Source organism: Colias eurytheme, chromosome 3, assembly GCF_061535395.1.
Source record: "Colias eurytheme isolate Ceu_HAF_F1 chromosome 3, ilColEury1 Martin Lab GWU primary, whole genome shotgun sequence".
Taxonomy (NCBI): Eukaryota; Metazoa; Arthropoda; class Insecta; order Lepidoptera; family Pieridae; genus Colias; species Colias eurytheme.
The window spans coordinates 11,119,718-11,133,631 of NC_142982.1; the positions used below are offsets into that span (position 1 = coordinate 11,119,718).

General features: G+C 30.6%; 2 protein-coding genes across 2 annotated transcripts; one reads left to right on the plus strand and one right to left on the minus strand.

The window, feature by feature from the left end:
* Positions 1 to 690: 690 nt before the first annotated feature.
* Positions 691 to 4,979, minus strand: SCCRO (defective in cullin neddylation 1 domain containing SCCRO). The gene is made up of 3 exons (XM_090120094.1): positions 4,870 to 4,979; positions 4,136 to 4,735; positions 691 to 1,808 (listed from the first exon to the last, which is right to left on the minus strand). The coding sequence occupies exons 1-3, from the start codon at positions 4,957 to 4,959 to the stop codon at positions 1,614 to 1,616; spliced, it is 885 nt and encodes a 294-aa protein (XP_089976220.1). The 5' UTR covers positions 4,960 to 4,979; the 3' UTR covers positions 691 to 1,613.
* A 228-nt stretch (positions 4,980 to 5,207) lies between these two features.
* Positions 5,208 to 9,191, plus strand: GluRS-m (putative glutamate--tRNA ligase, mitochondrial). Its single transcript, XM_090118452.1, has 6 exons — positions 5,208 to 5,662; positions 5,934 to 6,129; positions 6,780 to 6,994; positions 7,672 to 7,787; positions 8,124 to 8,233; positions 8,658 to 9,191. The coding sequence occupies exons 1-6, from the start codon at positions 5,322 to 5,324 to the stop codon at positions 9,189 to 9,191; spliced, it is 1,512 nt and encodes a 503-aa protein (XP_089974578.1). The 5' UTR covers positions 5,208 to 5,321.
* The last annotated feature ends 4,723 nt before the right edge of the window (positions 9,192 to 13,914 follow it).

Genomic DNA, 13,914 nt, shown 5'->3' on the forward strand with positions numbered 1-13,914 from the left:
ATAATATTATGTATTAAATTCTTTAATTTAGCTAAATGTGTAGCGAGGTATGTAACTCGAAAGTGTAAATTACGATTTAACGAGTTAATAAATTAGCCTTAATGTAAAAATATTAATAATCCGAGTATGTATGTATTAGGATTCCAGAATATATTTTTCTTATCAACTTGCTTCAAGATATCGTTTTGGGCTAATTTAAATATCTCATCTGCTATTACGATTTTGTTAGCTCAAAACGATATCTTCAAGAATAATATTATTATCAATGATATGGTTCGTTTATAGCCATTACAGCGAATCAAATCGAATTAAAATTTTTCATGTAAACATTTTTTCAGACACTGTGACACACAAATCATTATTAGGAGATTTAGTAGGTAATTTAAAAGCAGGAGTTTTATTCGAGTTCCTACAGATGGTTATTTAAGACGGGTCACCAAGTGCCTGCCGTAGGTACCTTAACCGTTACAGCAGCCCACTGTACATTCGTAGGAAACTGTTTATAGCAACTCTAATCGATTTTTTTTAATATTAAAAAAAAGAATAGGTATTTGGTACAAAAAATTACACGTGTTATAGGAGGGGCCTAAAAAATTAAAAAAAAAATCATATTTATTTGTAAGTACATAAGGATTAAAGCCGATTATAACTTCTCACTCCCCTCCCCATATAAAAATAAAAAGCAACCAGTCTTTTATTTAACAATTTATTTCAATTAATACTCCATACATCAATTTTATCTTTTGTACATTTAACTAAGTACCAAACTCGATATTACTCTAAAAGCTGATTCCCCTAACATTATAGTAATGTTAACATTTTAAAATTAACACTTCAAAAAATCAGCAAACAGTAATTTAGTACAAAATGTCGCTATTGTTTAATATTGTAACATTATTTTATGAATATTTAGAATAAAACAAGGCTCATGAATTTTAACAATTATTATTATTAAATGTCATTTAGAATTTTTACCAAGTTATTAATACAAAGACAAAGTTATCATTGCACTGAATATAAGCAGGTTATAAAAATATATTTCTATTTGGACAATTAAATTATGCATTAAAAATAATTGAAATCACAACAAATTAAAAAAATTAGGCATGTAACATTACTCTCCCGACTGTTAAATAAAAAAGTGAAGGAAATACTAAACTTTAATTGTAATAAAAAAGAAAAATTAATATCATTATTATATATATACATATTTACATCTTAATTTAAAATCTTCACAGATTAGTTACACTATCAGTAACGAGATTAAAATCTTTTGAACAATTCGAAAAATCACCTACTATAAATTGAAAAACGAAAACTTCAAGCTAAGTATTTGAACTGATTTATCGGATCTAGTCAATTGTCTAACGGACGAAAGTTGGAGGCTATGTACACTCTTGTGAACTCGTGCTAGAGGAAGCATCGTTACACGGTCAGCTACATAAGTCGAAAACGATGATGATTGCGATCCATTCGACCGTGCATAGCTCGAGACTGTACAGAACGAAGCATGACAATAGCGAACAAATGTATGAACCGAAACGCCTGACTAAGCTTCTTCTAGTTTTCGTAATGTGTGTCGTTGCTTCGTTCTGCCGTCGGTAAAGTATCAGCTAGCCGGACGCAGGCTCTAAAGCTTTGACCCCATCCGCGGTTAGTTCATTCTTTTGACACCACTCTACGAAGTCATCAATGAGGACCGGCCAGGCTCCTTCTGCATCATAATTGCTCATTCCATCGTCTATTTGTGTCGCAAAATCTAATAGTAAGTTCCAGGTGTCTTTTGGTATAGATCTTTTATGATGCTCCTGAAAATATAAAAATAGTTTTTAGATGTTTGGAGCATTGGATCATTGGGGTTTCTAAATTAATAATCCATACGGCATACCCATGCAGATTGAAAATATACTGTTGTTAAGAAAACAGTAATTCATGTTTTGTTCAACAGAAACAATCTTTTGTTTCTGTTGAACAAAACTATATACTCAACAATCATTAAAATATGTAATTCAGAAATTATTAGAAGTTGGGAAAAGTGCTTAGTGCATACGGTCTATTTTATAATATGGTTATATGGAGTTAAGGATACCAGTCACATTTAGATATCTTTTATGGTAAGTAAAAGTGTATTGAGTGAAAAAATACTACCTGAATTGTCATATTTCAAAATTCTACCTGATTTTACCTGAATTACTTGCTGAAATTTCTACCTGAATTTCTGTTTTTAGTGATTTTTAAAATATGTAACATAAGATAAAACCACAGTATTACCATATTTCCTACAGTATGGCGACGAATGTACTTGTGCAGAGAAACGGAGGGGAACTGGCGGGGGGTCGGGCGACGCGGGTCGCGTAATGCAATCACGCTGAGTTTGCATTAACTATCGCGAAAGGATGACGCAGTCGTATTTTTTGTGAAATAATTTTATTATACATAGGTACTTACATATTCTATTATGGCGCGCAAAAACTGTTCCGTTTACGGATCTACATTGAAATCCCAGAAGGAAACAATATTTCAGAAAGATTGTATTAATTGTATCTGTTGAATTAAAATCAAAGCTATGTATATGTTGTCCTCATTATTTTCTAATCAGATTGTACATCCCAATGCGAATGCATTACTTAGTTAAATGGTATAATATACAATTAAGAACATCCAAAAATAAAGTGTCCACGTAAATAATATTTAGCAGTGCAATATCTGTAATTATATATTTATGAACAAATAATTACATCAGATTTAATAATCGCAATTCTTTTGAATGTACATATGAATAAATGATTTCATCATAATATTAATAATCACAATTGTTTTATTTCCCATTTGTTGCAACCCTAGCGTATTTTCGTGTGGCAGCGTAAGTACCTACGCTGGCGGCGGCATCGCGCGACATCAAAGGCGTTTCCTTACTGTAGGAAATAATATTATTGTAATACTGTGATAAAACATTGCACCAAATTTTATTCATCAATTGATTTCTTACTGACAACATACTTGAAGAGTTATGAAACAAATTTGATATTTAACAATATGTTTTAATTTGCCGGAAAAGGAGATTATGTACACAAGTTTACTTTTTTATGTACTTTGTTGTGTGGTAAAGATGTAGCTTACATACAGTGAAATAATTTTGAACATTGGATAAGTACATAGTTTCAGAGTTGAATCATAAAAACTCATTTCTTCCAATTGAATCTTTCCTTTTTATATTTTTACAGTTGCATGTATGACTCATTGTATTCACAGAAATTTCATATGATGTCAGTAAAAATTAGCACCATTTAAAGTTTTGATAGATTTCTCTTTTTATTTGTATACTGGCTGTTTGTTTTAAATATATTACTACCTGATTCCTGTTTAATTTACATTAAAATTAAATATTAAGCTATTGCATAGATTCTATCGCGGGCCTTGAGCGCGGGGACTGAATCGAGAAATTCCGTAACTAAAAAAAAACCTCACACTCCCCACTCCGACGGACATGGAGGTGTGGCTTGAAGGCATAGCATGCAATAGCTTTACCGCGGCAGTCCCCGAGTGCCACACATCTTTTTTATATTTGTTTGTCATATTATAGGTACTAGTTTTTCAAAAAAATTGTATATGACTAATGTAATAGATATTAGTCAGATATTGAATGATTTCATCAAATTCTATTGATTTTATATATTTACTAGCTTTCCGCCCGCGGCTTCGCCCGCGTTTTCAGAGAAAAACCCGTTCCCGTAGGATTTCCGGGATAAAACCTAGCCTATGTCCTTTCTCGGGTATCAAAATATATCTATACCAAATTTCATGCAAATTGGTTCAGTAGTTCAGGCGTGATTGAGTAACAGACAGACAGACAGATACTTTCGCATTTATAATATTAGTATGGATATGATATTTTTATGAATAAATATGGTATAGGTAATAGAGCAAATACAAGATAATTCAAGAGGAAATTCAAACAATAATGCACAATCTTTACCTACACATAAATTCCCACATTATCTGAATGTTTATATTCATTCAATATCATATTTGCAAGTCGTCCGTATCTTTTGAGTTTATGATATACATTTATAGTAGGTTAATCCTCCCTCTTTGATAAGTCTCTAGTAAATATATAAATTAAAAACATACATACCGTGAGAAATTTACACCACGCGTCAAGGAACTTAAATCTCCCACGGAGCACAATATTCCAATAAGCTATCGCCATGTCTAATTCCAATCCTTTTTGACCCGGATTTTTTGCATAGTTGAAAGTAAAGTGATAGAAATCTTTAAATTTATTTGGGTCTTTTATTTCTGTTTCCAGTGTCGGTAATTTTGCTTTTAATTTATCTATACTATCAACACTGAGTTCTATAAGCCCTGTTGTGAATTCCTCTTTCGTGAACTCGCATTGCACAGCAGCTTTACACTTCCAAGCTATAATTAGGATTAAAATTGACTCAGGACTTAAATTTAGGTCTTCTAGGAACTTCATAACACCGTCAACAGTAATTTTATCGTTCTCTTGCTGGTCTCTGTACTTATTGAATAACTGATCAACTTTTTTCCTATCCACTAACGCTTTTGAAGAGTCTTTGTAGTACGCATCTGGATTTTGAAAATAATTGTCACTAGCCAAGTCCAATTTCCAATCATTTTGCGAAAGGCAAAATATTGCCGTACTCTCCGTTGTTTGCGTGAAAGCGACAAATTTTTTCACTTTATCTCTCTGTGATGATTTTAATTTATTCTGAAAAGAAAACGCAGTAATGTCATAACCTTAGTTTTATGCTTAGCTGTCAAATAAAATTTGCTTATTGGAAAAGTTATATGCTGAGCATTGAAAATAATATGATAATTCATTCATAAAATATGTTTACAAACCATTTTTGCAAAACTTTTTTTATTATTGTCTAAAACTTTCACCAAATTCGCTATTGTTTCGACATCGGAACTAAACGAAATAACAACCATAGACTCTTTTTAATATTTTTAATTTACAAATGGTGACCATAAGCTATGGCTTTTGAACTTATATGTATAAAATAATTACTTATTATTTTATAATATTTAAATAGCAAAACTATAACAGAAATTTAAACATACGAGTTGAAATTGTATGACTACTATCATTTTTAAATGAATAATTATCGTAAATTAAATTTAATGTTCTGCTCTAATAATTAGAACAGCTGATTTTGACAGTGACAAATGATGAAAAATTTAAATCGCGTTTGTAAAGGTTATCCATTTGTTTTGGATTATATTTTATTTAAATTATAAATAAATAGGTGTATTAAGTGTGTATGTATCTAAGTAGGATATACAGTTGAAATATGTGGTCTTATCTATACAGACGAGTGATTTTTACATCGAAAAACAAGTTATTACGGAGCCTCGCAACTGAAGTGCCGAGAGTTAGATTTGCTCCTAGTCCCACTGGTTATTTACATTTAGGTGGTTTAAGGACAGCTTTGTACAATTATTTGTTTGCTAAATCTCGAGGTGGGGTATTTATACTGCGAATAGAAGATACTGACCAGAGTCGTAAAGTCGAGGGGTCGATACAGGCACTTATAGATGACCTAGACTGGTCAGGCATCGAATGTAATGAAGGACCGAACAGGGGTGGTAAATATGGGCCCTATGTACAAAGTGAGCGCTTACATATATATCAGTAAGTAAGGTATTGATATTTTCGTAACTTTAATACAGGCTGTTCAAAATTTTGTAAATGCATAGATTTCTTTATTTTTAAGAGTAGATGTAAAGTTAATGCACCTTCGAAGCTTAAATAGATGTCGATAAACTTGCTAGTATTATGTTATTAAAATTAATAATTGTATTAGAGTAATTTTTATTCTGATTCTACAATTCATATTTGTATATTGTGTGTTCTGGTATTCTGGAGTCTTAAAATTACTAAACACTGTGATTTACACTTGCAGGGAATACATCAATAAACTATTAGAAAATGGTTCAGCATACAAATGCTTTTGTACTGAACGCAGATTAAATATATTAAAAAGAGATGCTATAAGGCATCAGCGAATCCCTAAATATGATAATAAGTGTAGGAGTCTTTCTGATGATGTTATAAAAGAGAAGATGCGAGCTGGAACTCCTTATTGTATTAGATTTAAGGTCTGTTATCATACTAATAATATAAATGTGTTTGAGGATGTATGTATGTTTATCACTCTTTTGTGGGAAAACCACTGAATGTATTTTGATAATACATATATGCAGTTTATGTACCAGAATAACACAAGCTTATACACACATACACAAAGTCTAGGGATATTTTGTATTGTACAAATATCTTAAAATCTTTGAAGAATTTTGTTATATTGCAAATGGAAGAATTATAAATCATTTATTTTGTATTAAATAACGTTTACTTTTATACAAAATAAAAACATTTCATGTTTTTTTTTATTTACACTGAACACGTTAATTTTTTCTCACCAAGGTGGAAATTTTGATGATAAGGAGCTTCATTACTTTTAGATATATGTACAATAAAAAATATCCCTAGTTGCTGTGTGTATGTTATCTAATGTTAAATGAATTATATGGTTATGCTTTTGCAATAAAATGTAGGGAAGTAAGGACAAGGAAAGGTATAAATTAAAAGACATTGTTATTATCACTTCTTTATTTTAACCTTTATTTCTGATCAAAACTGTGAACACATGGCTGAGAGGCTAGGCGTTGCCCTGGTTTCGCAAAAAGACGAACTCCTGCCTCAATTTTTTTCTTTCTCTAAACATGTTTCATATTTTTTAAACCAGCTAACATCTGATTGCCAAGCTTTCGAAGATATGGTGTTCGGTGGTATAGCGTACGACGTCTCCATGAACGAAGGTGACCCAGTTCTGATGAAGAGCGATGGCTTCCCAACGTACCACTTCGCTAATGTTGTTGACGATCACTTAATGGGTATCACGCATGTGCTGCGAGGGGTTGAGTGGCAGATATCGACGACCAAGCATTTGTTGATTTATAGGTAAGATTATTAATTAAATATAATGATTATAATATTATTATATATATATATATTATTAAATTTTTAAATAAGTAGAAAATTAACTTATAATCTATGAATGAGGTTGCTTACATTTTTTTAACATTATGTCACTTGAAATTTACATGATTTTAGAAGACAAATGAACATATAATAATATTATGCCGTTCCATTTTTTCCAAGCTTGTATTTATTCAAATTTATTCAAATCCATTCGGTAGCAAATGATCATGTAAAAGACAGATTAGGCTGACCTCACTTTAAAGCCTATCTGAATTCAGATTCTTAATTCAGCATCTGATTATTTCGGAAGTGTGCATCAGAAAGTATAAAATTAATTAAAATGATAAGGAAATACACTTCATTTTGCAGCACAACTAAGACGATTCATAATCTCATAACCGGTGTTTGCTCTTTAGAAATGTATGGAGTACATGTGCTCTGAATTTAGAATCTGAAATTTTCAGACCCGTATTTAAGATCGCTCGACTGACTAAATTCCGTCTGAAAAATTAGGAATCAGCAGTGAAATTGCTTCATTTAATTTCTGTGCTTTCTGAATTCAGATTACGAATTAAGATTCTGAACTCCAGAAAGATTTTTTATAAGAAATTATTTTACCATCGAAATACAATTAAACAGAAAATGTTTTAACACAGAGCATTCGGTTGGACTCCGCCACAATTTGGTCACTTACCGCTCATTGTAAATGCGGATGGAACCAAACTTAGTAAACGACAGAGTGATGTAAGAGTAGAGGATTATAAGAAGAAAGGTAATAAGTTTTTTCCTTAATGCATGCAATTTATTCTTTAGGTGAGATACATTTCCTTTTTTTATACATAATACATTCATTTCATTAATATTTTTACTACCTTTCTTTTACAGTTACAGACAGACAGACTACAATTTTTTTACAGTTTTATTTCATCGAGCCAAATAGTGAGTACTATTGTCTATAATACAGATTATATTCTTTATTGTCTCTCACTATTTGTCTCGATGAAATAAAACTTGAAAGCTTAACAGATTACAGACATGCATTTGTAATAAGTAGGGATTGTAATTTGTTGAGTATCAAGAAAAAAATAAAAAGATGTATTTGTTTCAGGGATATATCCTCTTGCTCTAGTAAACTACATAACATTGTCGGGCGGTGGGTTTGACCATGTGCCCGGGGAAGGAGTGAGGCTGAAAACTATAGATGAATTAGCTGCTGAAGTAAGTATTAATAAAGTTATTTCAAATTGTAATTTGTTAAGTTTTAAAGACAAAAATATATTTAATAGCATTGACGAAAATTAAATAACGTGACTTACAATCACGCTCTAAAATTGTCCAAAGCAAAAGTCTGCTTACGCATGCAGGCAGAGTTTTCTAATTAGGGATAGGTAATAGATATTGATCGTTACTGCCACAAAATAAGGTGTTCATTTCAATGAATGTCTTAAGCAACTCGGCTCAGACATTTCTTGACATTTTATTGGGCGATTACTAGTCATAGTTAAGTGCGTCAATGTTTTGTTGAACACGAATCTTTTAGATATTTATGTAATATATTTTAGAATAATTTAGATTTTAGAGTATATATTAAATTTCAAAATGCGTTTTACCAAAAAAATAATTTACACATTTTTATGAACAGTTCCAGACGGAAAAAATATCGTCTCACCCAAGTCGCTTAAACCCAGATCTACTCGAAGAATGCAATAGATTGGAAATAAAACGTCGCTTAAATGACGAAAACCTTACTAAAGACTTAGTGGAAAGATTACAAATGCTTATAAAAGAAAAGTTCTATGACCAGAATTTAAATATAACAGAGGACCATATAAGGACAGTTTTGTTGTGGGCCACATCCAGGATAACAAGAATAGAAGATTTGGTATCAAACAAATTCGCATTTCTATGGATTCTTCCGCAAAATAAAACAGAAATAGACACACAATTATTTCATAAATTAATACAGAATTTGGAGGATTTGCAAAACTTTGATGAAACTTCAATAAAGGGGAATTTACGGGAATTTTCTACGGTGAATGGCATTAAGTTCCCCGCGTTAATGAAAATGCTGAGATCGGTATTGAGCGGGCTGAGCGAGGGACCGGGTGTAGCGGAAATGATGCAGTTGTTGGGTAAACGACAGTCGTTAGAAAGAATAAAGGCAGTTATGAGATAATCTTTGTTTTATTCTGTATCCATATTAGGTGTTATTTCAGATTGTTGACTAATGCATCTTTTAATATTTTTATTCGACATGAGTTCACTGATAGCTCGAATATTCAAGACAAAACTAATTTCTCAATACAAATCAGTAGTTCCTTAGACCAGCATGTTTATCCACATAAAAATAAACTCTTCAGCTTTATAATATACTAGCTCGCCCGCGGCTTCGCCCGCTTTGTCTAAAACCTAATAAATTAAATACTAAAACCTTCCTCTTGAATCAATCTATTAAAAAAAACCGCATCAAAATCCGATGCGTAGTTTTAAAGATTTAAGCATACAAAGGGACATAGGGAAATAGGGACAGAGAAAGCGACTTTGTTTTATACTATGTAGTGAAGCGTAAGGATATTTTAGGATAAATAAAAATCAAAGCAATGAGTAACAGTATAATTTATTGAATTCCCAAATATAAATTAGAGAAAATACACGATAATCTGATTCAAAATTTAATATCAACAAGTTCGCACGCACACAAACAGTAAAGATAAGTAGAAAAATTATTAAAAAATCGTTATAGGTGTATTGTTTATTAAAAGTAAATGCTTTCACAGAATTTTGTCTATGGTTTTGGGTATCGATATTTAACTCGGAGCAATTATCAAGCCTGGAGAAGTAACAATTAATTGAACAATATAGCACTAGCTTGGCCTTTTTGGCTTATGGCAAAATGTCATGCGAAAAAAGAGGACAGATATATGTCAGTTCGACAGTTTGAAATGACATGTGCCCATGTCAATTTGTTTCAGTGACCAGTCTGGTCACGGACGCATGGTGATTTTAATTATTATTTTTGAAGTGAAAAACGAGTGTTTTAGTTTAATTTGTTATTTTATGAAAAGACAATTGACTAAAGATAACATGGCTTGTGTTGCTTACGGCTGTAAAAGCCGTAGTAATGTGAAATCGGACGAAGATAGAAATTTGTCATTTCACAGGTTAGTGTTTTGATCAATTTTTTTGTTAATTGTATGATAAATAAGTTAATTTACCTTATTTTCTTAATCATCTATGTTTTATCTAACCGTAATCATTGAAATGAAATCATAATCAGCTTAGTTTTTAGAAAAAATGCAAAATATAACTTCCATAGTGTTGTGCAATTATCGATACTTGAGTAGGAACGAAGTACTTCATTGATAATGACTGCTTTAGGTTAGGAGAAAAAAAAGGTATTTAAGTATGGATTTTATTGTTATTTGCAGGTTTCCGGCTTGAGAACAATAATTAAAAGATGTTTGAGTTAAAGCTATAGCACAGGAAAAATTGGAAGCCTTCAAAACATTCTCGGCCTTATTCAAATCATTTCGAATCAGACGGGAAGAAAAGTAAAGTGCTTTGCAGAGATGCTGTGCCACAAGTTTAAGGTGGCATCTATTTTAAATAATAAATATTGTAATTTGGTAATTAAGTATCGAAATAAAATGTTGTTAAAAAAATAAATGTTTATTTTTTTTTTATTTGAAGCAATTTATTTTAAACTTGTGTACCAATTTTTTCCTGTGGGAATGAGTTATTTTCCTGTGGTAAATTGTAGCTTATATGTTATTCTGATGTTTAAACTATATAATTGTAAAGTTCCATAAAAACTCATTCAGTAGTTTTTACGTGAAAGAGTATCAAAATATGTCCATTCTTATATATTTTTGCTTTTATAATATTAGTAGGATACGACTATTGATTTGTAAAAAGATCAACTAGGTGGAAGTCAGATTCGCGCACGAAGGGTTCCGTATAATTCTATGAATGAATCTATGAAAACAGGAAAAAATACGTACCTTTTTACGAAACCATAAAAACAACCTAAACCGAAATACCTAATAATATTTTTTTATAAATACCACTACCATACAATGCAAGGCAGTCAATACGCATCGTAAATGAATAATTCCAAATCAAACGAATCTTAAAATTTGAAATTACCTATCCATAATTCAAAATTAAACGAATCTTAAATTATCTTCAAGCAATTTTATAACTTAATTTTTTTATTTATCGATATTTTAGTATTCGATAAAGTAAAGGCAAGCACTACCTTTTTAGAACAAAAAGTGGCTACATGTGGATTTGAATGCCAAGCAGATAACAGTGTGTTGTCTCTTTCTATCGCATTAATTAGGGTATTGAATAAAAGAGAGCCACTATATAAGAAACGTTCAATTAATTGTTACTTCTCCAGGCTTGTTAATTGCTCCGAGATATTTAACCTGTATCTAATCTTGTTCACTTGTCTTTTAAATGTTGGTATTATTTCAAATAGTTTTTACATGTAACGTGATGTAATTTTTTTTTAAGTTTTATTTATTCGAAATTACATCCAAATCGACAGAGTAGCTTGACATGATTATTTCAGTTTTATAATACATGGACAGACTGGTAATATTAAACAATACACCTATAAACATTACGGTTTATTCACAAAAACTTAGTAAAATGATGAGACAAGTTAAAATCTTGAACAATTTGATTTTAATTATTAATTATTGACTTAAATATCGAAGCGTATTTTTACTCCACACTTATAATTATTACATACTTAATAATCCTAAAGAAATACTTTAAGGGATGCGACGAAATAAAGAAAAAAAATATATAGCGATCGACACAGTGCTTTCTTTTTTTGCAGTGAACATTTACAAAAAATACTTAACCTAAAGAAACCATTAAAACTTAAATTTATAAATAATATTGAGCAAATTAACACCAAAATTGTGAAACAATAACAAAACAATACAATCATGTGCACTTAATTAAAAATAGATTAATAAAATTATATAACACACGTTAATAGCACGAAAATAAATAATTACCACAATCAGTCTTTACATTAGTGAAAGTACATGAGATTTAAATATACATTAACATTAAACATACAGTGTATAGATTTAAGCGCGTCACACACGGTGAAGATTTTATCTTAAGATACTGTTATATTTTATATTACAGTATCTTAACGCATCCGGTATCAGCGTTCGGACCATCATTTTTCTTTTTGTCATTGCGTACTAAGACTCCTGTAGAACCGCCATCCTGTTACAAATGACCCACAAAATTTCGCGTCATTTGTAACAGGATGGCGGTTCTACAGGGGTGGGTGGTACGCAATGACAAAAAGAAAAATGATGGTCCGAACGCTGATACCGGATGCGTTAAGATACTGTAATATAAAATATAACAGTATCTTAAGATAAAATCTTCACCGTGTGTGACGCGCTTTAATGAAAAGAAAAGGAAATATTTCATTGTCTATGGTATTCCATATAAGTATTAGTTATTCTGTTCAAATGACGTTTCACGCATATCAGTCTGTCAAAAAAAATAGCGGGCTTTTTATGTATGGTGAAAAATAAAAGAGAATAGTCACAATCGTGTAACATTGTCATCTTTTGTCATATAATATAACATTATCATAGGTGGCTCGATCAGTGAAATATTTCCTTTAGGTACTTCCCAATTTTATAAAATGAAAAACATTTGAATAAGACACTGATAAAGAATACAACACCTACCTAAATAACGTATTGATATGAATATTTTATAAAATATTTAAAATTATTGAAAATGTTTCAATTACACGTCAACTATTTAAGTAATTATAGAGTGAAAAATAAAAATGGGATAGACTTGTTTGGATACATAAAGTTTGTTATTGAATTTATTCAAATGTTTAGATAAATTAAAGTATAACAATTTTATTTTAAATTATGCGATGACAATATATTTTAAAGGTAATATACCTTAAACATTATAATAAAACGATTAATAATTTACATTCACGACGTCTCTTCACATTCTATCACCATAGACAAAACAAATTACTTAATTAAAAAATCAATTCAAATGATTCACACACAAAAAGGATAAGTATTAAAAAGATCGATATATTTAATTTATTACCTATCAATTCACGAAGATTATGTTTTTTCTAGAATGTTAGATAGTAATTCATCATTCGAATATAAGTACTAAATGTTCTAAGGCATTGCCGCGTTTGGCGGCGGAGTAAAGGACTAGGTTATGTTAAGTTTGTAAGGCTAATATAAATGCTATATAAATATAAGTATAGACATACGATTCTCGTACATTCGTCTCGAGTATAAGTAGAAATAACTCCTCAAAGGTATATTTATAAAAACACCTATAAGGCAGATCCTTTAGGGGGCGATCGCAGTGGATTTAAACAGATTACATATAAAATACAAGAACAAAAGATACTTTTAGGTATATAAATGAAGTAAGAGATTACACAATAAAAGATTGAAATAGTCTTTCATTTGGATAAACATCAGAAACTGCTAGATCCAACACGATCACCATAAAACTACATATTAAAAAACGAGAGATCACATTTTATGTTAAAAGAGAGTTTATATTTATTTATTATATTAATTGTCACGTAGACATAAGATGTTGGGATTGCTTGTTTTTATTTAGAATCAAGAATAAGACACCTACAGTAAACTATCTAATAATAAAATTGAACGTACTATTGCGCATAGAATCCTACTACTAAACAATTTGAATATCTGTCTATATAATCTATGACTACTTTTAATATTTAACTACGTTTCCTTTAGTCTATATTGGATTGTCCCAACATTATGATCTTTGTGAGTAAATAATATCTATTGGTTGCAAGTTGCAACCAAAAATATTTCATAATAAACTAAATCAGG

Bases quoted from the DNA above. Each gene is read 5' to 3' on its own strand.
- SCCRO (XM_090120094.1), bottom strand. From the start codon at position 4,959: ATGGTTGTTATTTCGTTTAGTTCCGATGTCGAAACAATAGCGAATTTG. The intron at 4,736-4,869 runs GTTTGTAAACAT...TTTTCTTTTCAG, and splicing joins AAAAAAGTTTTGCAAAAATG to AATAAATTAAAATCATCACA. The intron at 1,809-4,135 runs GTATGTATGTTT...TTATATTTTCAG, and splicing joins CGTGGTGTAAATTTCTCACG to GAGCATCATAAAAGATCTAT.
- GluRS-m (XM_090118452.1), top strand. From the start codon at position 5,322: ATGTGGTCTTATCTATACAGACGAGTGATTTTTACATCGAAAAACAAG. The intron at 5,663-5,933 runs GTAAGTAAGGTA...TTACACTTGCAG, and splicing joins GAGCGCTTACATATATATCA to GGAATACATCAATAAACTAT. The intron at 6,995-7,671 runs GTAAGATTATTA...GTTTTAACACAG, and splicing joins AAGCATTTGTTGATTTATAG to AGCATTCGGTTGGACTCCGC.